Below are 23,147 nucleotides of genomic sequence, written 5' to 3' on the forward strand. Positions count from 1 at the left end.
ACTTTAGGTCTGCTGACAGTTGACATGTTTCATCTTAATTATTACTTAGTGTAGCACCTATATGCACGTATCTTATTATATTTTGTTCCCTGATGATCACAATTTGATTGGAATATTATTTAAATTTATTTTAGTTAATATTATTTATTTTAGTTAATATTATTATTTTTAGTTAATATTAATATGTTGTAATTGCCTTAAAAAAATAGAGTTAATAAAATGAACATGCATAAAGATGATATAAAATGATACTTAGTAAAAATTTAAAAATCAGGATGACACGACGAATCTGATAAAATCTGCCTGAGGATAGGGTTCAGACAGATTATGAACATGACTAAAGTAGTGACTGCATTTATTGAAGAAATGAGGATAGTCAATTAAATTATGAATGATGATTAGTCTGGTACCACTAACTTGCACACATGTTAATCCCTCAAATAGGAAGGATTGTCTAAGATGTCTGTGACCTATGCAGAGCTAAGCAAACGACTTCCTATTTATGGTCCCGGCTTTCAGGCATGATTTCATGGGGCTTATTATATGTCTCTATTCCATGATGACTGCCACTGGGATAAAACTTTCTGTCTTATGATCTGCTAATAATTGGTGTATGGCACAGGCAGACAGTGGAAGTGTGAGAAATAAACTGACCTATCTGCATTAGCTGCATCCTCATTTCCCTTAATCCCCTGTGTTCAAGAGAGTCCTGGATGTTTCTGCAGCTCAAGACATCTTATTGCATGTAATGAACTTTGTGAATCTATGTTTGTGTGTACACACACACACACACACACACACACAGGACCTTTGGTAGACTTATAGTCTCATGTCGTTTAAAGCAGCCTTTATTGCATGCAGCTCAGCAGTAAAATTCTTACACTGCAGTGGGATCTTAGCAGATATTATGTTTTCTGGGAAGAAAGCAGTAGATCCCAGTAGATCCTCTGATTTTGAACCACTGTGGAGATGAGCACAAAATCAGAGTATTCCATTCTGACTACAGCAGTGGTGGAATGTTTGGACAAATTTAGTAGTATCTACCCCATTATCTAGAGCAGAGATTCTCATGAAAAAAAAAAAGCCACTGTCAAGTGGTACGAAAACAGAGTATAAAATAAAAGGGAAAATTAACATTTTTTTTTACTCACAACATGAGTTGAGAATTAAAAATGTATGCACAAATATTTAACAGCTCTACTTAAAATATTTCATGCAACTAAATGAAAACAATTAGATTTTACATTATCATTAAAAATTTTTGTATAATAATATACAAAAATAATATGGAAGTTCAATTTGAATTTAATAAGTATTAGTCAAATGACAATGACAGAAATAACTCAAATATATTTGACTGGACAACAATGGGAAACAGTTTGTCCGTTGTCGTTTGTTTAGCCACGAGCTGCAGTTACAGTTAAGAAAGTAGTAATGTTAGATTATTGTCTTTGAATGTGAGATTTTATTTGTGAAATTGTCATATTTATATGTAGTTTGGGCCAGAGGACAGAAACTGGAACATGAATAAGGTGAGCAGGTCCTAAAAAAAGATCAAAGGGAGAAATGAGTGTAAGCGGGAGAAACAATTCTTCTCTGCCAGAAGCCACTACTTCAAATCCTAACCAACCGATGGAGGACATCATTATACAAAAATGCAACAAAAAGCCCTGCACATTATAACATAAATATAATCTTAGTTATTTATCATATGGTTTCACACATATTGGAGAAGAAACTGCACCTGTTACCCAGTGTGATTTGTTATGAAACGCTATCAAAACATTCGATGAAGCCTTCCCATTCTTAAACATCATTTTGAAACCAAGAATGGCGATTTAAAACACAAACCTTTGGAATATTTCCAGAGAAAACTGTTTGATTTGTCAGCAAGGAAAAAACAAATGTCCTCATTTTCAGAATTTAACATGGAGGCTCTGGAGGCATCTTATGAAGTCAGTTTAAGAATAGCTAAGGCAGGTAAACCTTACACAATCAGAGAGTCATTAATATTACCAGCAGCTACTATAAAAAGATATAGTTAGAATAATTTTGGGGGAAAAGGCAGCAAAAAACTTGACATGATTCCAGATTTGTCTTCAAATGTTAAGGAGCAGTTAATAGAAAAAGTTCAGGCTAGTAAATATTTTTCCATACAATTGGATGAAACTACTAACATTAACAGCATGGCCCATCTTTCTTACGTATATAAGATTTATAGATGGGAAAACAGTGAAGGAAGAGTTCTTGTTTTGTGAACCACTGTCTGCTCAAACAACCTCAAATGAAATATTTTCAAAATTAGACCAATTTATGAAAATGAATGATATAGAATGGAATAAATGTGTCGGTGTTTGTTCTGATGGAGCACATGCAATGGTTGGGAAACACGTGGTGTTGTTACAAAAATTAAAGAAGTAGCTCCACAAGCAAAATTTATACATTGTAGCATTCATCAAGAGGCTTTAGCCGCAAGAAAATATGCCTGTTGCTCTGAAGACAGTTTTGAATGCTTAATGAAGTTAACAATGTGAGAATTGTTAACTTCATTAAGTCCAGAGCTATGAATTCCTGACTATTTTCCATTTTGTGCAATGAAATGGGTGCTGAACATGATTCTCTTTTACTTCACACCAAAGTTAAGTGGCTGTCAAGGGGAAATGTATTGAGCTGCATGTTTGAACTTCGTTCAGAAGTGGAGATTTTTCTCTCTGACAAATCAGAGACTCAGACTTGAATTATTTCACTGATGAACTATGGCTTGCCAGTTGGCTTACCTGGCAGATTTATTTTGCCACCTCAACCAGCTGAACACAAGCTTGCAGAGTGCATGTACTTCCTTATTCTTGGTACAGGATAAAACTGCAGCTCTTAGGAAACAATTTGGCTTCATCATTAAATAAATCGATACTGGAAACACGTGTTCCTTTCCATTGTTGGATGCTTTCTTAACTGAGAATAAAATTCTTCTTCATAGTGAACTGGCAGTGAATATAAAGTGTGAGACAACAATTGGAAACAGTTTGTCCATTGTCGTTCGTTTAGCCATGAGCTGCAGTTACAGTTAAGAAAGTAGTAGTGTTAGATTATTGTCTTTGAATGTGAGATTTTATTTGTGAAATTGTCATATTTATATGTAGTTTGGGCCAGAGGACAGAAACTGGAACATGAATAAGTGGTTAACGAGCGGGTCCTGGGAAGCATCTTGGGAGTCTAATCACAGATTTCAAGGAATACTTCCCTGAAAACCTGGCTTCAAAATTTTGGATTAGAGAGCCGTTTTCCATTGATGACACTTTACCAGAAATGTTAACTCCTTCTGAGAAAGATGAACTGATTGAGTTCTCCTGCGACGGAAGTCTCAGGCAAACGATTAAGAGGATGGATTTAACAGACTTCTGGTTGGCAAGAAGAAATGAACATCCAATGAGCTCAGAAAAAGGTGTAAAATTTCTGTTGGTGTTTGCAACTACTTACCTTTGTGAATGTGGGTTTCCTTCTCTCATTTACATCAAAAACAAGTACAGGAATAAGTTGAATGTTGAACCTGATTTAAGACTCAAATTAAGTCAATTGAAACCAGACATTAAGAAGCTGTGTTTAGCTAAACAAGCACAACCTTTACACTGAAACAAGAATGTCAGTTCTGCAATTAAAAATATGTTACATTTATAGCTTGTACTGATTAAGTTTATTTGAGAACTGGAGTACCATTATCAGGAATGTGTTTGTCAAAATTTCTTTATGTATTCACTCATTATTATTTTAATTTTTAAAAATTGCACCTTTTACAGAACAATCCATTCAATAGTTTCAAAGAATATCTGTTTCTCCAATAAATATCTGAATAAAATAATGAATAACTAAATAAATCACTAGTATTGTAGGGAAATGCTTATTTTGCCCCTAGGACCAACAAATCACACTTTTCCAGAATAAATTTGCTTACTGGTACATCTAATATCCTGAATTAAATATAGTGGTATGCCACTGGAAATGGTTGAGAACCCCTGATTTCTAGCTTGTGAGAGAGAGCTTTTGTTCACAAACCATATGGTAGTCCGATGAGCATGTACAGTTCCTCCTACCATGGGCAGAATAACACCCATGCAGAATGGTCTAGTAGGGATTTTATTTTTGTTGCGTATAACAGAGACAACTGTTGACATTATAGTGACAAAGGCAGTTGATTTGGCCTTGACATAGAAACTACAGATTGAAGTTAGGTGGATAGGATCCAACCATTTACAGGATGCTCATTCTCTGGCAGAAGCTCCAACTTGGGACCTGCAATCAAGCTTTGATATAATTAGTGTCTGATACAATTGAAGCAGAGATTCATCACCTCTCCAGGATAACTGCTTTATAGCAATTATCTCACAACTGGTTTGTGAGGGAGGAGACTCAGTTTCGTATCAAATGAGCCTTAAGTATTGTACTTGGTTTCTGGTCCAAGTGAGATTAGTCTGATTGATACCTTAGTCTGATTTCTGGGTCAGTATGAAAATTATATCTGTGGCAGAAATGCACACAAACAGTCTTCTGTTAGCAAAATCAGAACTCATTTGAAGTATTTATTTTAAAAGATGGTCATTGGTTTTCTGCAGCTGTCTTCCTATAACCTGAGCAGATATTATGTTTTCAGGGAAGACAGCAGAAGATTCCAGTAGATCCTCTGAATTAAGTTTTAATTGCCATGTCATTCATGACATGACAATTAAAATTTAATCTTGTGGGACTCCCTCTTCTTGGGCATATGGTCAGTGGATGCTGTTCCCACTTGGACTAAGATTTAGTTGGATAAAAAGTTCTTGATGAAAACAGCAAGATTCTCTCTGAATTCCAAATTGTGTATGCCTTTCAATGTTTGAAGTCTCCAAGCAGTGTCATATGCTTTCTCCATACCAAAGAAAACTGATAACTACTGAAAAGTCTGAACCATGGCCTTATGACTACAAAGAAATTCAGTATAATGAACTATCTGCTGTAACATGCTATTTCTGTGGTCACTATACATTTACTATAGTTAAAGTCAACTATATATCCATATTAAAGCTAGTTCCAATGCAGTCTTGAAAAATACAATGAAGAAGTGTGCAAATGACACACAGATCAAGAAATTGATCATAATGGGCATGACAATATATATAATGAAACAAAATTACATACATTAAAGATACTAAGAAATTATATTCTTGGTTTCTCCTTTATCCAAGTGTAAGCAAACAAAGTTTGCACGTGAAGTCACGTCATGACTGGGCTACTTGTATGTAGAGGCTAATGACTTCACATCAATTGCCTTTGTATCCCACAATGCAATGTACATGTCCTTACAGACATGGTAATGCTGTGCATTATGGGAAGGGGCACTACCAAGACTGGTATCGATCTTTATTGACGTCTCATCAGTGTGAGCCAGACCCAGAAATAACGTAGAAGTCATGTTTCCATATACAAACCGAAACAAAATTACATGTTATAAATATAGCATTCTTCTACAGATCTACTAAACCTTCCCTCCATCCCCAGAGGAATGTGGAACATAAGGAATCTGAACCAAGATTTTTTGCTCAATGTGCTCCTTGAAGAATATCACAGGTACAAGTTGGAAATTCTTGCTCTTCAAGAAGTAAGGTGGACAGGAAAAAGCTGACATTCAGAAGAGCAGCATTTGGTTTGTATACTATGGCAGTGAGGGCAGCAAACCTTGATAAGGTAGTCAGCCTCAGGCTATTGCTTAATAAAAATGCTCTTCTAAGTACATTAGTGATGAACCATTATCAGGCCCTAACTACTAAATTTAAAACTAGGATTCAATCAGTAAATGTAGTTAGCTATTATGCTCCTGCTGAAGACTAAATAGATGGAGGCATATGCAAGGTTGTCTATGGTAATTGTAGTGCTAACCTTGTGAGAGACATCTCCAGTTATGTAAGCTAAATTGACTGAGAATAATCAACAACTATTTCATGTATAGAGATATTTATAGGTATACACTTGGGTTTCACTGATGGCATCTACAAGAACATGACTGATTATGTTCCAATTAATAGTAAATGGGAGCCTCCATAATTCAGTCGGTATAAATTAATCTTTGGTTGGAAAGATCCAGTTCAAATCAAATCTATAATGTGATGAACCATTATCAGGTGTTCATCAAATGGTGAGGTAGCCAGTCATACATGGAGGTAGAGGTTTTTTAATCCCAGAAACTGGGGGTTTATCATCCCTCAAAACAGACAAATCAGCCCTTTGAACACAGATATCTAAACACATAGGATACTAACTGTGAAATGGAAAAGATCAGAGCCCCACTATCTTTCTACTCACATTATGGACCTCAGGCAGAGATCCATAATGGTCAACCTTCTGGATAGAGATGACGCTTGACAGGACGATAGTAAATGGGCTGTGTGTTTCAGCATAGTGTGTTTCTGTGGGAACACTAGGATGTACTGTACAGGTTTAATGGATTTTTTTACAACACTCAAAAAGAATTAAAATAGAATTTAATACTTCCTATATTTCGTCCTAGTCACTAGGACATCTACAGGGATTACAAAAACAATTAATGTAACACAAATAACAAACAATACTAAGCCCAACCACGTGGGTGACACTAAAGTCCTATCTAGGTAGAGCGCCCTCTAAGGGCGCTCTACCTAGAGCGCCCTTAATGTAAGGTGGGAACTCTGGTGATAAGTGTTTCCCAAATCTTCAGAAGCTTAATGCAGCCATATTTATTGAGATTTGGTTGGTTTTTGAGAGCTGCTGCTGCTTCTAAGAAAAGTCTCTCTTTCTTGAATTTGCTGTGGTGAAGCATGGTGGTTTTCTTCCATGATACCCTGTGGGTGGTGTCCAAAACATGGTCAGCCAAGCCTGAATGGCCATAGTTGTGTTTGAAGATATAAGACTTGTGTTCTTCTAGATGGATGGATGCTGATCTGCCTGTCTGTCCAAAGTACGCAAGCTTACAGGAACAGGGTACTTTGTAAACTCCAGGCAGAGAGAGAGGAGGGAGCTGATCTTTCATAGAACGGATAAGGGTAGCAAGTTTGCAGTGGGGCTTATATGCTGTGTGTAGGTTGTACTGTTTTAGTATCTTGGCTATTTTTTCGGATGTGCCACGGATGTAGGGTATGGTGATGGTTTTTTTAAAATCTTGTTGACGAGAAGGACAGGGAATGGGGGAGGAGTTGATTATTTTTTTGATACTGTGATCGCTGTAGCCATTGGAGAGGAAAGTGCTGTGTATGTGGTTAAGCTCAGTAGTGAGGGCAGTTCCACTGGAACAAAGATTGTGGGCTCTCTTGATAAGAGTTTTAATAATGCCATATTGTTGAGAGGGGTGGTGGTGGGAGAGTTTGTGAATGTATCTGCCTGTGTGTGTGTGGGTTTTCTGTATACGGTGAAGGTAGGTGTATCATTAGGTAGGCATGTGACTAAGGTGTCTAGGAAGGGTAAACAATTGTTCTTTTCCTTTTCCATAGTGAACTGGATTCTTGGATGTAGACTATTGAGATGACTGAGGAAGGTGTCTAACGTGTCTGGGCCATGAGGCCAAATAGAGAACACATCATCTACATATCTTAGCCAGATAGAAGGTTTGAGTGGGGCTGAGTCTATGGCTCGTTTTTCGAAATCTTCCATATAGAAATTGGCAAGGGAGGTGAGAAGGGGGGAACCCATGGCAGTTCCCTCTATCTGCTTGTAGATTTTGTTGTTCCAAGAGAAATACCCAGAGTTAATGGCAAAGGAAAAGAGATCTAAGATGTCAGAGGGAAAAACGTTTTCTAAGAGAGATAAGGTGTCAATTAAGGGAATATTGGTAAACAAAGAGGAGATATCAAAGCTTACCAACATGTCTGTCTTATTCAAGGTTAAATTTTCTGTGAGGGCTTTTAAAGTGGGTCGAGTTTTTTTATATAGGAAGGGGACCTTCCGGTGAGGGGGATCAGAGAGTTGGCCAGCTGTTTAGATAGTCTATAGCAAGGTGGCATTGGTGGCATCTACTATAGGCCTGAGTGGCGAATTGGGTTTGTGGATTTTTGGTAAACAGTATATTCGGGGGGGACGAGAGCGGAAAGGTTTAAGTTTTTTCGTGACGTCAGGGGGCCAGGAAGATACTTTTTTGAGTAAGATTTTTAGTTTCTTAACTTGTGTTTTTGTGGGGTCATGTTCTAGCGGGATCACGGAGGATAATGTTCATTTTATGATTGTATTCACTGGTATTAAGAACGACTGTGGCATTACCCTTAACCGCTCTGGTGATGACGATACTTTTTTCTTTACGTAGTTTCAGGAGAGCCGTGCGTTGGGCATATGATAAATTACTTTTTGGCGGCGAAGAATGCGCGAGGATGTTGGCTACGTCAGGTCTGATGTTGTTAGCTATCTCCGACGGTAAGCGACCGATTCCCCGTTCGATGTTCACCATTACATCAAGCACCGGCACTCCTTAGGAAGGGGACCTTCACGAAAAACCTTAAAACTTCCCCCCCCCCCCCCCCCCGAATATACTGTTTACCAAAAATCCACAAACCCAATTCCCCACTCAGGCCTATAGTAGATGCCACCAATGCACCTTGCTATAGACTATCTAAACAGCTGGCCAACTCTCTGATCCCCCCTCACAGGAAGGTCCCCTTCCTATATAAAAAACTCGATCCACTTTAAAGCCCTCACAGAAAATTTAAGCTTGAATAAGACAGACATGTTGGTAAGCTTTGATATCTCCTCTTTGTTTACCAATATTCCCTTAATTGACACCTTATCTCTCTTAGAAAACGTTTTTCCCTCTGACATCTTAGATCTCTTTTCCTTTGCCATTAACTCTGGGTATTTCTCTTGGAACAACAAAATCTACAAGCAGATAGAGGGAACCGCCATGGGTTCCCACATCTTACCTCCCTTTGCCAATTTCTATATGGAAGATTTCGAAAAACGAGCCATAGACTCAGCCCCACTCAAACCTTCTATCTGGCTAAGATATGTAGATGATGTGTTCTCTATTTGGCCTCATGGCCCAGACACGTTAGACTCCTTCCTCAGTCATCTCAATAGTCTACATCCAAGAATCCAGTTCACTATGGAAAAGGTAAAGAACAATTGTTTACCCTTCCTAGACACCTTAGTCACACGCCTGCCTAATGATACACTTACCTTCACCATATACAGAAAACCCACACACACAGGCAGATACATTCACAAACTCTCCCACCACCACCCCTCTCAACAATATGACATTATTAAAACTCTTACCAAGAGAGCCCACAATCTTTGTTCCAGTGGAACCGCCCTCACTACTGAGCTTAACCACATACACAGCACTTTCCTCTCCAATGGCTACAGCGATCACAGTATCAAAAAAATAATCAACTCCTCCCCCATTCCCCATCCTTCTCGTCAACAAGATTTTAAAAATGCCATCACCATACCCTACATCCGTGGCACATCCAAAAAAATAGCCAAAATACTAAAACAGTACAACCTACACACAGCATATAAGCCCCACCACAAACTTGCTACCCTTATCCGTTCTACGAAATATCAGCTCCCTCCTTTCTCTCTTCCTGGAGTTTACAAAGTACCCTGTTCCTGTAAGCTTGCGTACTTTGGACAGAGAGGCAGATCAGCATCCATCCGTCTAGAGGAACACGTCTTACATCTTCAAACACAACTATGGCCATTCAGGCTTGGCTGACCATGTTTTGGACACCACCCACAGGGTATCATGGAAGAAAACCACCATGCTCTACCACAGTGAATTCAAGAAAGAGAGACTTTTCTTAGAAGCAGCAGCAGCTCTCAAAAACCAACCAAATCTCAATAAATATGGTTGCATTAAGCTTCCGAAGATTTGGGAAACACTCATCACCAGAGTTCCCACCTTACATTCCAGGCCACCTACTACTGCCCTTAGAGGGCGCTCTACCTAGATAGGACTTTAGTGTCACCCACGTGGTTGGGCTTAGTATTGTTTGTTATTTGTGTATATGTTATATTAATTGTTTTTGTAATCCCCGTAGATGTCCTGGTGACTAGGACGAAATATAGGAAGTATTAAATTCTATTTTAATTCTTTTTGAGTGTTGTAAAAAATCCATTAAGCCTCCAACATGATATCCTCACAGCACTTAAGCCTCTACACACGTACTGTACAGGGTACAAAGACAGGATCTAACTACTACCATGTTAAGAGTACATTGCAGTTGAAGCTTAGAAAAGGCACATAAGGCTTACCACTGTTACTATTAACACTGGATAATTGAAAAATGCGGACTGCCAGAATTTATCAGAATGAGTTACTCGGATGTTATGAATGAATTAGCCTAAAAGATAATGATAAAAGTATGTGGGATAGTTTTAAAACTAGGCAGTCTGTCTAGGGATTAGGGAGAAGCAAAACTGGAAATATTTCAGCATTGAGGCAATGCAGTTGTTGCTGAAATAAGATAATGCAAGAAAAGAAAATGGAGTGAAGTTACTAAAAAATATAAATAATAATGCAGTTGGAAGTCAATACCATCATGACAAGGTCGGCAGAATGTTTTCATAATCTTTTACACAAATTTTCAGTTGTCTGATTTAACCGTCCTTAATTAGCAGACTGATATTTCCAAGATATCAATTCCATTACACCATCCCAGCTTAAACAATGATATAAATAAATTAAACATCACAAATCACTATGATATAATGAGATTACTGTAAAAAATGGTTAGAAGGAGTAGAATGAATTGGCTAATTGATATCCTGAACTTTTCCTATCAAAGTACTCAAGTTCCAAGACTTCTTTATACATATGTATAATAGTGCCAATTTAAAAAGCAAAAAACAAAAAAAAATTGCACAGTGTGTGAGAACTATAGAAGAATTAACAGAGGCAGTCTATTCTAGGTGAGGTCCTCTGCATTATTATACTCAACTGTGATCATGTTTTATTAACTTCAAGACAACTTGTGATCTTCAATGTCTTCAATGAAATACAGGGAAACTTGTTAGCATTATGGTTTAAAATAACTAGAGTAAGGCAGGAGTGTATCCTTGCACTTTTTCTATTTAGTCTAGTAACTGATTTTGTGACACAGAACTCTACATGGGAAAAATTGGAGAATAAAGTGGTCTAGGAATCTTTGAGTATCTGATATGGATTATGCTTATTTGTGCACTAATAATGTGAGGGAAGTGAACTCTATTGTTACAAATGATGGTGCTGAGAGTGAACTGATTATCAATACTGAAAAGACAAAAGTAATGAAAAACAGGAGATAAAGATAAGCCTTCTGTCTTTCTTAAATGATGTGCTACAGAACAAGTCTCTTACTTCAGCTACCTTGTTAGCTGCGATATTGGTAAGAGACTTGTTCTATAGCACATTCTTTAAGAAAGACAGAAGGATAATCATTATCACCTGCTTTCAATAGGATTTGTACTTGTGGGATGGGAACATATAAGTAGAAGATTAGGAATGGCTTCTGAATGAAGCCATTCCCAATTGAGCATAGGAATGATAATTGCAGACATAATATTTTTGATCAACAGTATTTAAGGAATAGCTTGAAAGTAAGATGGTTTGGCTTTGTGAATAATAAGAAGATACATCAGAGAAGTGGAAAGTCACTTCTTTACACTCTTCTGTGTAGATAAATGCCATAATAGTTCGAACATGTCAGAATGCAGGATATTTGCTTGGTCAACACAATTATGTTAAATGATCTAGAAGGTTTTAGAAAAGGGGTGGGTTTTGATGAGAATGGATGGAGTGACAATATCACAAGACCTTAATAGAACTGACATACAGTGGCATGTAGCAAGCAACATATGCTCAGGCTAAGAAGCTGTTCAAGTCTGGTAAGACTTCAACTGTTTGTTGGCTAGAGTCTAGTGTATATGTTTAAATGTATATGTTAAAACATATAAACATAGTGTATATGTTTAAATATAACAGTGCCAAAACACAATAATGAAAGAACTACCGTGAAAATAATTAATATTCCGAGGCCACTAATGAACTTCATGGAAAATCAACAAAATTCATAAAATACCTATTGTAATTTCACACTGGACTTTTTATATTCAATATTTTGCCAAACATTTGTAAGCAGTGGACACAACAGTAAATACACACACACACACACTGCAAATCTAATGTAAAAAAGAGCAAGAGTCAAGACTGATTTTGCTGCTGAGGTGGAAAGCTATGATTGCAAATGATTTGCAATGCATGAAAAATTAAATGGGAGAAGAATCAACAATGAATGGGAATTAATCAAGGGTAACCTGAAGGAAGGTATGTCTGACTGAATATCCAGAGTTAGAAGAATTAATCACATAAAGGAATCAAATGAATGACTACCACTTGAAAGTAAGGTTTTTCATCCATATAACTGCATAAAGAGATCTCACATTGTTAGAACAGTAATGAGAAGGCTGCAGAGCACTATAAATAGCAGGCAAGGGGAGTGATGGCTACAGTGAGGAAGGTGAAATTGGGTTATGAAAATAAGTTAACGAAACAGTCTAAGGAAATTTGTGAGAATTTTATCACTGTGTAACAAGGAAAAATGAGCATTAAACAATAACCTTATGGATTCTAACATGCAAGGGTGAGCTAAAACCAACACAATAAATTATGAACCATAATGTGTATTGCTTGGATGATTAAAAAAAACACACTGACCAGTCTAGTACGTTCATCAAAGTATTGACAAGGATAGAATCATATCCAAAGAATATCCTGTGATGGATGTCCAAAGCATACTTAGCAAGTCCTCAAAGGTAAGGAGAGAGAGAGCACTAGGATATTCTACAGAATATCCTAGTGGGACAGCAGACTTTCTTCTGGATTTTGCCAACTGACAGGATTCCACATTAGAGATTGCTATAAATACTCAAAGGAATGAGTTTTTAAAATAACTTGCAACATGGATTTGAAGAGTGGCTGAATGACAGGTACCAGGCAGTGATGTATAGTAGCACTAAGTCTATTAGGAAATACTCAATAATCCCCTTTGAAGAAAAGGGATTATTATTGACAGTGAGTTAAAATTTATGGGCCAAATCACTAAGATGATTAAGCCATTGTGTTGCATAATAGAAATATTAAGGTGAACACTAAATTGCAGGGATATGAAAATTGTTCTCCCAGTTTACAAAATTATGAGAAGACCATATCTGATCTTATCATTCCTAAGTTATTCTTAGGAATGATAAGATCAGATATGGTCTTCATTCCAAGGAAATGGGGAGACAGCTGAAAAGTCCAATGGCAAGTAAACAAAGATAATAATTGGCCTATGGAATTGTGCGTACATATGAGGGAATGTGGTCAAAGTTTGAAGAATAAACATAGAAGAGAAGATATTAGAGAAACAGCTAAGTTGGTAATGAGATCATATAGCAGGGGTGTCGCTCTGTGATCGACAGGTCGCGGAGCGATTTTTGGTCAATCTCGTGTATTCCTCCTTACAAATTTAATTAAAACTGAAAACATAATATTTTATTTATCATTATTTTGTATTATTTTTAATTCGCTTTAAGTGTATTGCTATTGTTTATTTATTTTTCGTTAAAATTGTCAAATCAGTAATTTTCTTATAAGTCCGGGTAAATGAATTAATTTGAATCAGTGGAAGTCAAACAGCGAGCCGAGTGAATACGATTATAAGCAAAGTGTAAAAACTCGATTGTAGCTTAAATATTAAATATTCCAAAGCACATTACACCGATTTTTTACTTAGGTTAAGTCCCATGTGAATATTGTAAAAAAATGAACTTTGTTTGTCTCGGTATAGTTTGTATTAGATGTTTTTGTAAATAACTCTTTTGAAGCTAACTGTATATACTGCTTTAATAAGAATACACTAGTGTGTTAAAAACAAAGGCAATGTTTTTGTCGTCGAAGCTGTACATGGCGGCATTAGAAAGATTGTTATTGAAACTTGTATGTATGAGAAAGGCTTGCAGGCTCTAAGCGTAAACATCTCCGAAGTCAGTCAGAAAGAGTTTAAAAAAACTTTCCGATGGCTGGCAACTTACAATCAAAAGAAAGCGGAGGAGAACAAAAGGTGTGCCAAAATTGAAACTTATGATGAAAGACTCATACCGATTCTTTGGGGGTTGCCAAACTTCATGCGAGGTCTCAGAGGAGGCCTAATAAAAAGGGACTGAAACAAGCAGAAGGGGTCCCAGTTCCAGAATTGCTGTCAGAGAGGAGGCCACCCGGTCCAGAGTCAGTGTCAGAGAGACTGCCTGGATCCACGTTGCTTGAGAGAGGAGTTTCCCGCTTCCAGAAAGGAGCTTCTCGGTTCGAGATGTCGCTAGAGAGAGACTACTTCTAGGCCGCAGACAAGGTTTCAAATTGCTGAAAGGAAGAGTTCCAATTGCCAGAGAAAAGTTTCCAGGCCAGGTTAAAGTCCGACATTCACCAGCGTGTTGCGTTTTCATTACAATTTGATGAATCAAACGACTTCACTGATATTGCTCAGTTAATGGTATTTATTCGCATGGTATTTCAAGATTATTCAAGTAAAGAAGAACTTTTGAAAATTATACCATTATTGGGAAGGACTAGGGGAGAAGACATTTTTTCGGCATTTGATGAATTTGTGAAACAACACAAACTTCCACTTTTTAAACTACTTAACTACTTACCTTAACTACTGATGGTGCTTCTGCGATGATAGGTAATAAACCAGGCTTCATTTCATTATGTAAAAACAATGACAAATATCCAGATTTTTTAACGTACCACTGTATTATTCACCAACAAGTACTGTGTAGTAAAAGATTAAACAAAAAAGATGTTTTGGATATTACATTTAAAATTGTAAATTCTGTTCGAGGAAAAGCCCTGCAATGGCGGTTATTTAAATTACAGGCAGATGATGATAGGGAACTTCTGTTGCAATAATGTTTGCTGGCTCAGCAGAAGTCAATTTTTAGAAAGATTTCCTGTATTAATTAATAATATAAAAAATTTTCTTGATGAAAAAGGAGATATTTATCCACAATTGAGTGATAAAAGATGGTTGTTACACTTATCATTTTTAGTAGATTTCTGTACGAAATTAAGCAATCTAAATTTAGAGTTACAAGGTAGAGATAAAAATTTAATTGACATGTTAAGTTCAATAAAAACTTTCCAACTATGTTTACTTTTATTAAAGAAAAATATAAATGACTGCAAATTTAGACATCTCCCATATTTATTAAAGTTTTTTGAACAAAATCAAGAAATGCTTCGCTATGATTTAAAAGAATTTATTCGTGAAATAGAATTAGTTGAGGAAGAAATAAATTCAAGATTTAAAGATTTTAATAAAACTGAAATGATTGTAATCTTTTATCAATAATCCAGTGGTGAGTCATGTCCTGAAGAATTGTTCTTTTTATGTTTTCTTTTTGGGTGGTTTTAAAAATATTGAAATCTGTGGTATCACTTGATGATGCGACCATTTTTGCTACTTTATCTGCAGTTTCGTTTCCCTTTAATCCCACATGGGATGGGATCCATTGGAAGATTATTTCGGAATCCTTATGTAGTTTATGTTTTTTGTTATGTCTCTAAGTATTTCTTGATGGCTAGTGTAGCAGTTCTTAATAGCTTGAAGGGCTGCTAAGAAATCTGTGAAAAATATAAACTCCTTCGGGTTTTGCTTGTCCAAATATTGCAGTGCTGTGTTAATTGCTATTAATTCTGCATTGTATGAGTTGCATCCAATACTGTTAGTTGTTTTTAGTTCTATATTATGAGAACCATAGATGAGTATGCCACTCCCAGAATTGCCATTTGGATTTTTGGAGCCATCTGTGTAGATCTTTATTGAGTCAAGTCCATATTTCATTATTTTTGAAAGGGCTAATGATATCAAGATTTCAGGGTTTTCTAGGCTTTTTTTTCTCATGTTTCCCTATTTCAGAGTTGATAACTATATTTTTCCTGTCTTGATTTGGAGGAAATGCTGGGTAGTTGGCTATTTTATTTGGACAAGCCAAGGGAATTTTATTTTCTATGATTTCATGCATTGTTGATTTTTTCTTTATTCTGTTTGTTGGTTTCCAGTTCTTAAAAAGTTCACTTATTCTATGATGTGCAAGGTTGGCTCTTTTTTCTACAAATTTGGTAAGATTTTCTTGCCACCTAATTTTTAAAGGAACAAGGTTGGATTTGAATTCAGCTATTTTTCCAGGAGTTGTATTCCTTAGTCCACATATGATTTTAGCTGCATTTTTATAAGCTTGTCTAAACTGGTTTGTGATGTTTGCATCCAGATAGGTGAAGCATATTCCATTATGGGACGGATAATGGAGGTATATGTGACTTTTAAGGTTTTAGCATCGGCTCCCCACTCTTTACCTAAGATACTTTTCATGATATTTAGTCTTCTTTTTGATCTGACTGCAACATTGTTAATATGTTTATTGAAGCTTAGCGAAGGATCCAGAGTAACTCCAAGGTATTTGGGGCTTTCATTAAATGTAATTAGTTGACTGTTTAGCTTAATCTTTGGTCTCCACTTTTTGAGGTGGTTATTCATAGTAAAAACACAGATTTCTGATTTAGTATGGTTAATTTTGATTTTTTGGTTTTTCACAGTATGTAGCTAAATTTTCAATGGCTTTGTTTAAGTGGCCTTCTGCTGTTTCTAGGTTGTTGTGAGCTGAGAATAGGACCAAATCATCAGCAAACATGCTATCGTTGTTTCTTTATTTATATTTTTAAATAAGTCATTTAAGTAGATGGAAAAAAGGAGTGGGCTCAAAATGCTACATGCGGGAGTCCTTGTCTTATTTTCACTTTCTTGGAAAAGGTATTATTTATTTTAACTCGAATTGCTTTATTTCTTAGAAATTCAAAGATCCAGTTAAGAATTTTCCCTTCTATTCCAATATGACAAAGTTTGGAAAAGAGTTTCTGCCTCCACACCTTATCAAAGGCATTGCTAAAATCTATAAAACCTGCAATCTTCAGAACATGACTCACCACTGGTACGTGGCAGAAAATCCAGGAGCTATCATCAACTCCAAGTTTAATTGCAGTACCACTACCATGAGCTCTCGCCTCAAGACCGGCCACACAAGACCAATCAAGTTTAGCAATGGCATAAAAGTCTTCTCCACCTGCAAAATCTGTAACATCGAGGAAGCATCACCAATGCATTTGCTAAACTGTATGAACATTTCCAAATGTGAACTCTATAACAACCCAGAAAAGGTGCTGTATAAAATACATGAACTTGACCTCTATGATCTGGTGTAATAATGCCATGGGATATTAAAAAAAAAAAAAATCCATTTCAAGAAAACTTGAACATCACAAAAATTTCAAATAAAATTAATGGGCTGTTTGATATAAACCAAGCTGAAGTAGAACTTGAGATAATAAACATTCAGAATAGTTTACATTTAAAATCAATAAACAATGAATTTATTTGGAAGTATGACACATGAAAAATTCCCAATATTAACTGATATTGCACGAAAAATTCTGTCGTGTTTTGGATCGACATACTTGTCAATACCGCTTTTTCAAATATGACCATCATAAAAAATCAATTAAGAAACCAAATTACAAATGATCATTTGGATGATTGTCTGCGAATGGCCACTTCTTCATATCAACTTGACTAAAATTTCACATTATTTATTTTTTTTTAATAAATCAGTATTTCCTGTAACATGTGAGTTTGTAATCAATCTGTTGTTTTTTCTAACTTTGGTTTTCCAAAATAGAGAAATAAATATTTTATTCCAATTTTTTTTTTTTTTTTTTTTGTTGCATTAAAATATTTGTATTAAAATAATTAAAAGTGATAAATAAATTTTTAAATACACAAATAAAGTTTTTAGTTGTTTATTTGTGCGTAATCAGCTATCAGGTTTGGGGGACGTGATTTATATAAGAGAGTAGATCACCGAATAACTTTTTATAGCAAAGTAGCCTGTGTAGTAAAAAAGGGGGGTTGAACACCACTGTCATCATCATCATCATTGTCAAATTCCTGCCATGTACCCTCAAGGGGGTGTACATAGTATGATAGTACTACATGAAAAAAATTACATCATTACTAACTTCCTATCTACAATTTTCCTCCAAATCAGTCTGTTACTTGTCAAGACTCCAACATTATCAGATCTTATATTTCTATCGTCTAAAGCACTTTGTACCGTATCAATCCACCTATATCTTGGTCTTTCTCTGGGTCGTTTTCCTGCCAACTTGGCAGAGAACACTTGTTTTGCTAATCTTTCCTCTCCCATTCTGTTTAAGTGACCATACCACCTGAGATTAGCTCTGCTAACGCATTCCTGGATGCTGACAATGTCAAGTTCTTTCCTAATATCCTCGTTTTTAATATGATATTGCCATTGATGCCATCTGTTCACGCCTATAATCTTTCTCAGGACTCTTATATCTGTGGTCTCTAGTCTTTGGTCAAGTGTTTTACTTCTGACCCAACTCTCATATCCATAAGTTAAAACTGGTTTGAACACTGTCTTGTATACAGCTAATTTAGAGTTCCAACTAATTTCTCTCTTATTCCATATGAATTTATTCAATTGACTTTCCACCATACCATCATACCTTTGCTGATTCTGTTGTCTATTTCTATATTTAATTTACCATCTTCAGTAAAAATCGTGCCTAAGTAGATGAAATGTTTTACTTGTTCCACAGGTTCTCCATTCACAACACAGTTGACATTTTCAATGATTCTGCCTATTTTCATTGTCTTTTTATTGCTGACCTTCATACCATATCTATTACAAGAGCTATTCAATTTAGTCAGAGAATCATGTAGACTTGTAGTGGGTTTATTTAGAAGTATAACATCATCCGCATAAAGCAAAGAGCTGACATTAACATCTCCAATTTTGATATCATGTTTAATACCACTTTCCTTCCTAATGTGATCCATATAGATAATGAATAACAGAATGGATAATGTACATCCTTGTCTCACACCAGATTTAACATTAAACCATCGTCCTGTACCTCTTTCAATTCTAACTGCTGACTTACAACTCAAATAAAGACTAAGTATTGCTGGATATAATGCCCCATTCACACCATATAACTGCAGCGTATTGAATAGCTTCTCTCTTGGCACCTTGTCATATGCCTTTTCCAAATCGACAAAACTTAAATACAGATCTTTGTTAAATTCCCATGCTTTCTCGACTATTTGTCGTAAAGTGAAGATCTGATCATGAAAGCCTCTATTTGGCCTGAATCCAGCTTGTTCTTCACCAAGCTTTTCTTCCACAATTCTTCTCAACCATTTCTCAATTATACTTGCATAGATCTTGCCAGGACTACTCAGTAGGGAAATACCTCTGTAATTCTCAATTTCAGTTTTATTTCCCTTTTTATATACGGGTACTATGAGAGCTCTACTCCAATCATCGGGAATTCGTCCCTCTGTCCAGGCTTTCTGATCTATGCAATGCAGCCACTGTAAGACTCTTATACCACCATACTTCAACATTTCTGGTCAAATATCATCTACTCCTACTGCCTTTCCACATTTCAAGCCTTTGATGGCTTTTTCTACTTCAAGTATGGATATGTATTCCTGACTGCATGCCTGTTGAGTGTTTATTACCACTGTGCTGTCATCACTGTTTGTTTCATTTAGCAGTTTTTCAAAGTAATTACTCCATATTTCAAGCCTTTGATGGCTTTTTCTACTTCAAGTATGGATATGTATTCCTGACTGCATGCCTGTTGAGTGTTTATTACCACTGTGCTGTCATCACTGTTTGTTTCATTTAGCAGTTTTTCAAAGTAATTACTCCATATTTCAAGGATATCTTTTTCTCCCGTTTTCATGTCACCTTTATCATCTCTAATTCCTTTTACAGCACTCTTTCCTCCATTCCTAAGCTTCTTCAACAACCTCCAGAATATTTTGCCACCTTCTTGATATTTATTTTCTATATTCTTGCCAAAGTCCTCCCATGACTTTTGTTTAGCTAGTTTAGCATTCTTGCATTTGTCTCTATATTCTCTAAGAGCACAAGCTGACTTATTTGACAGGAACTTTTGATATGCTTTCTTCTTTTCTTTCACTACCTCTTTGACTTCCTGTGTCCACCAGGGAGTTCTGATTTTTTTATCCTTACAGACAACCTCACCGCATGCCTCTCTGGCAGAATCAATCAATGTTTTCTCCAGAGTTTGCTACTGAATCTCCAAGGTTTGATTCCTGTTCTCAAACTCTTTCATTTTTTCTTCAATAATCTTTGTGTATTTTAGTCTATAGTTCACATCTGAGAGCTGCTCAACTTTTATTCGCTTTAAAACTTTCTTACATGTTATTCTTTTCAATATGAAATTCAATTTTATCCTGCTCAAGACTAAATAGTGATCACTTCCAATTTCAAATCCTCTGTACACTCTGGTGTCCTGCACCAGGGAGAAAACATCACTATCAACGATAACATAGTCTATGAGACTTTTCTTATTCCTTGCCTCTTCTCTCCATGTGAATTTGTGCACATTTTTATGTTGGAACATGGTGTTTAGTAATAACCAGTCCATGTCCTGAGCAGAAATCCAACAGATATTTGCCATTATTATTAGCTTTGCTCTTTTCTCCAAATTTTCCCAAAATATTTTTGTATGTCTCACAATCATTTCCTACTCTGCTATTTAGATCCCCAACAAGGACCAACTTTTCATTTTTCATTGTGTCAGTTGCTTTTCCTAAAGCCTCAAAAAATTCCTCCACTTCTACCTTAGTAGAACCTTCTGTGGGACCATAGGCACAAATAAGTCTCATTGTCCAGTTCCCCATTCTCATATTTGCCCACATTACTCTACTTGAGATTGACTGCCATTCAAGAAGATTAGCCTCGTATTTTGTGTTGAATACTATGGCTACTCCTTCTTTTCCTCGATTATCATTGCCTGAATATAACATTTTGTATTTATTGCTCAGAAAGATCTCACCAGTTTTTGGTCTTTTTTGTTTCAGTCACCCCTATTATGTCGATCTGATACTTATATAATTCCTCTGCTTGCTCCATTTCTTTGCCATTCAGGCTTCTTATGTTGATAGTACTGATCTTTAACTCTGGTGATGTTGAGTTGGGGTGTGATTTCAGATTTGTTCCAGTAGCTGATTTTTCGCTGTTCGCCCTGGATCCCTGGCGAAAACAACGGGGGGGGGGCCTTGTTTAACTGGGCGATGTCCCAGCCGGCATGAAATTTTGTCATGTTGTACCATCATTTTTTTATTTTGGTTTAACCAATAAGAATACAATTTGATCGGCTAAATCCCAAATTGCCAGCTCATCCTCGTTCGTTCAGTATCCAAATAGATACCCAACAGGGTGCACCACGAGAAGGTGAGGATTGGACATTAGGTTAGAAGCCCTGGTTGGTTCTCCGCATTCCTTTAAAGGCTATGTGGAGGTGTCCTCTCAGTTATACAGCTTTGACCGTTAAGCACCACTTTCATATAGTATAAACACAAAATATTTTGCAGGTTATGGAGAGAGAACTTAAGGTCATCCTGATTCTGACTATGGATGTAGTTACAAAGCATATGAGTTTGGGTTCTACTCGATAAATGTGGAATGGATTACAATTAACAGGTGGAATTCACCTTCAGTGAATGTGTTTAACGCACAGCATGATCTTTGTCTTCTGTATACTACAGAAGACAAAGATCAAAAAAGCAAATTTTCCTCTTAAAAAAAAAAAAAAACAGCAAAAGCCATGATAAACAGCTTCAAACACTAATAATATATTTTATTTATTTATTTTTGTATTATAAGATACTAAGGCAAGTGATGTGAAGTCATTAGCTTCTATATAGGAGTTGCCCAGTCCTGAAATTACTTCAGGTGCAAACTTTGTTTGCTTACACTTGGGTAAAGGATTATTCCAAGAGTATAATGTCTTGGCATCTTTATTTATAGTATAACCAAGTGGAAAAACTTACAACATCTATTTCTAATCCAGGGTATTTTAAAAAATAAGGGGTGACACCTTTTAGCTACTCATATATGGTAATATGACATCAGCATTACATCAACCTTGGCATCACTTCTGGGGCTGGGTAGTGACTCTTCCCATAATGCAGAGTATTATATATATCTGTAAGGATATGTGCTTTGCATTATGGGATACTAAGCCAAGTGATGTGAAGCCATCAGCCTCTACATACAAGTGGCCCAGTCCTGAAATTACTTCAGGTGCAAACCTTGTTTGCTTACACTTGATAAAGGATTAAACCAAGATTATAATTTCTTGGCATCTTTAATTTATTTATTTTATGTTTTTGAGTAGCAATAAAAAAATAACTAAAAATGCAACATACTGAATGCATATAATATACAAAATAACCACACAACATATGAAATGATGAAGCTCAAAATATTTAGTGAAATTGTACATACTCAAGATCTTCAACCCGTACAGGTAAGCCTGGATGTCCATGATCATCTGTAAAAGGAATAGTAAGATTGCGAAGCTGATTAGTACGATCATCTTTACTTAAATTCCTGTCTGCTAGAATTCGATGTTTCTGACTAGCTAGTTCCTCCAACTGTTTCAAAAAACGAGCCTGGTGGTGATTTACCTTAAAAAAAGACAAAAACAGCCTATTATTCTCTTAACATTTTACACTTCTTAGTTATCTTTCTTTAAATAACATATAATGAATATGTAGTCAAGAAAACTATATGCTTACACTTTTTCTTTTTCCTGAACAGTCTACATGTCTCTCTGTGTGTGTGTGTGTACGAGAGAGAGAGAGTGGATGGAGGAGGGATGGAATATTAATTAACTGGATTGCTCTCTTTTGGATAGAAAAGGCACAATGCAGAAACTGAATATCTGTGAGAGAGAGAGAGAGGGAAGGATATTAATTAACTGGATTGTCCTCTTCTGGAGATAATCGAGCAATTCAAAAAGAATATGGTGCACCACCCCAAATATGTGAGCAAAATTCCTTGGTTGGATGAATTTGGGATTTGAATAGAGTTAGCAGTGAATCTGTGAGATAGTGTCTCATGCAAAAAGAGTGCACCAGGTTTTTTTTGGAGGATGCAGAAGCTAGGGTTGAGATCTATTTTCCAAATGACAGAGGCTCCTTATGGTTCCTTATAAAGGCCATTGGGTGGAAGGTTTT

At 36.2% G+C, this 23,147-nt stretch overlaps 1 protein-coding gene across 9 annotated transcripts in view; it reads right to left on the reverse strand.

The window, feature by feature from the left end:
- Ufd4 (ubiquitin fusion-degradation 4-like) overlaps window positions 1–23,147 on the reverse strand; it is an 831,523-nt gene that overhangs the window by 32,268 nt on the left and 776,108 nt on the right. For all 9 annotated transcript variants that reach the window (XM_090399614.1, XM_090399612.1, XM_090399618.1 and 6 more), the window contains one exon: window positions 22,414–22,595. In XM_090399614.1, the coding sequence (XP_090255740.1) occupies window positions 22,414–22,595 (182 nt within the window). The remainder of the gene's footprint in view (window positions 1–22,413; window positions 22,596–23,147) is intronic.

The sequence above is a fragment of the Typopeltis vanoorti genome, chromosome 10 (assembly GCF_054136105.1).
Source record: "Typopeltis vanoorti isolate ZY-2024b chromosome 10, IOZ_Tvanoo_1.0, whole genome shotgun sequence".
In the NCBI taxonomy this organism is placed as follows: Eukaryota; Metazoa; Arthropoda; class Arachnida; order Uropygi; family Thelyphonidae; genus Typopeltis; species Typopeltis vanoorti.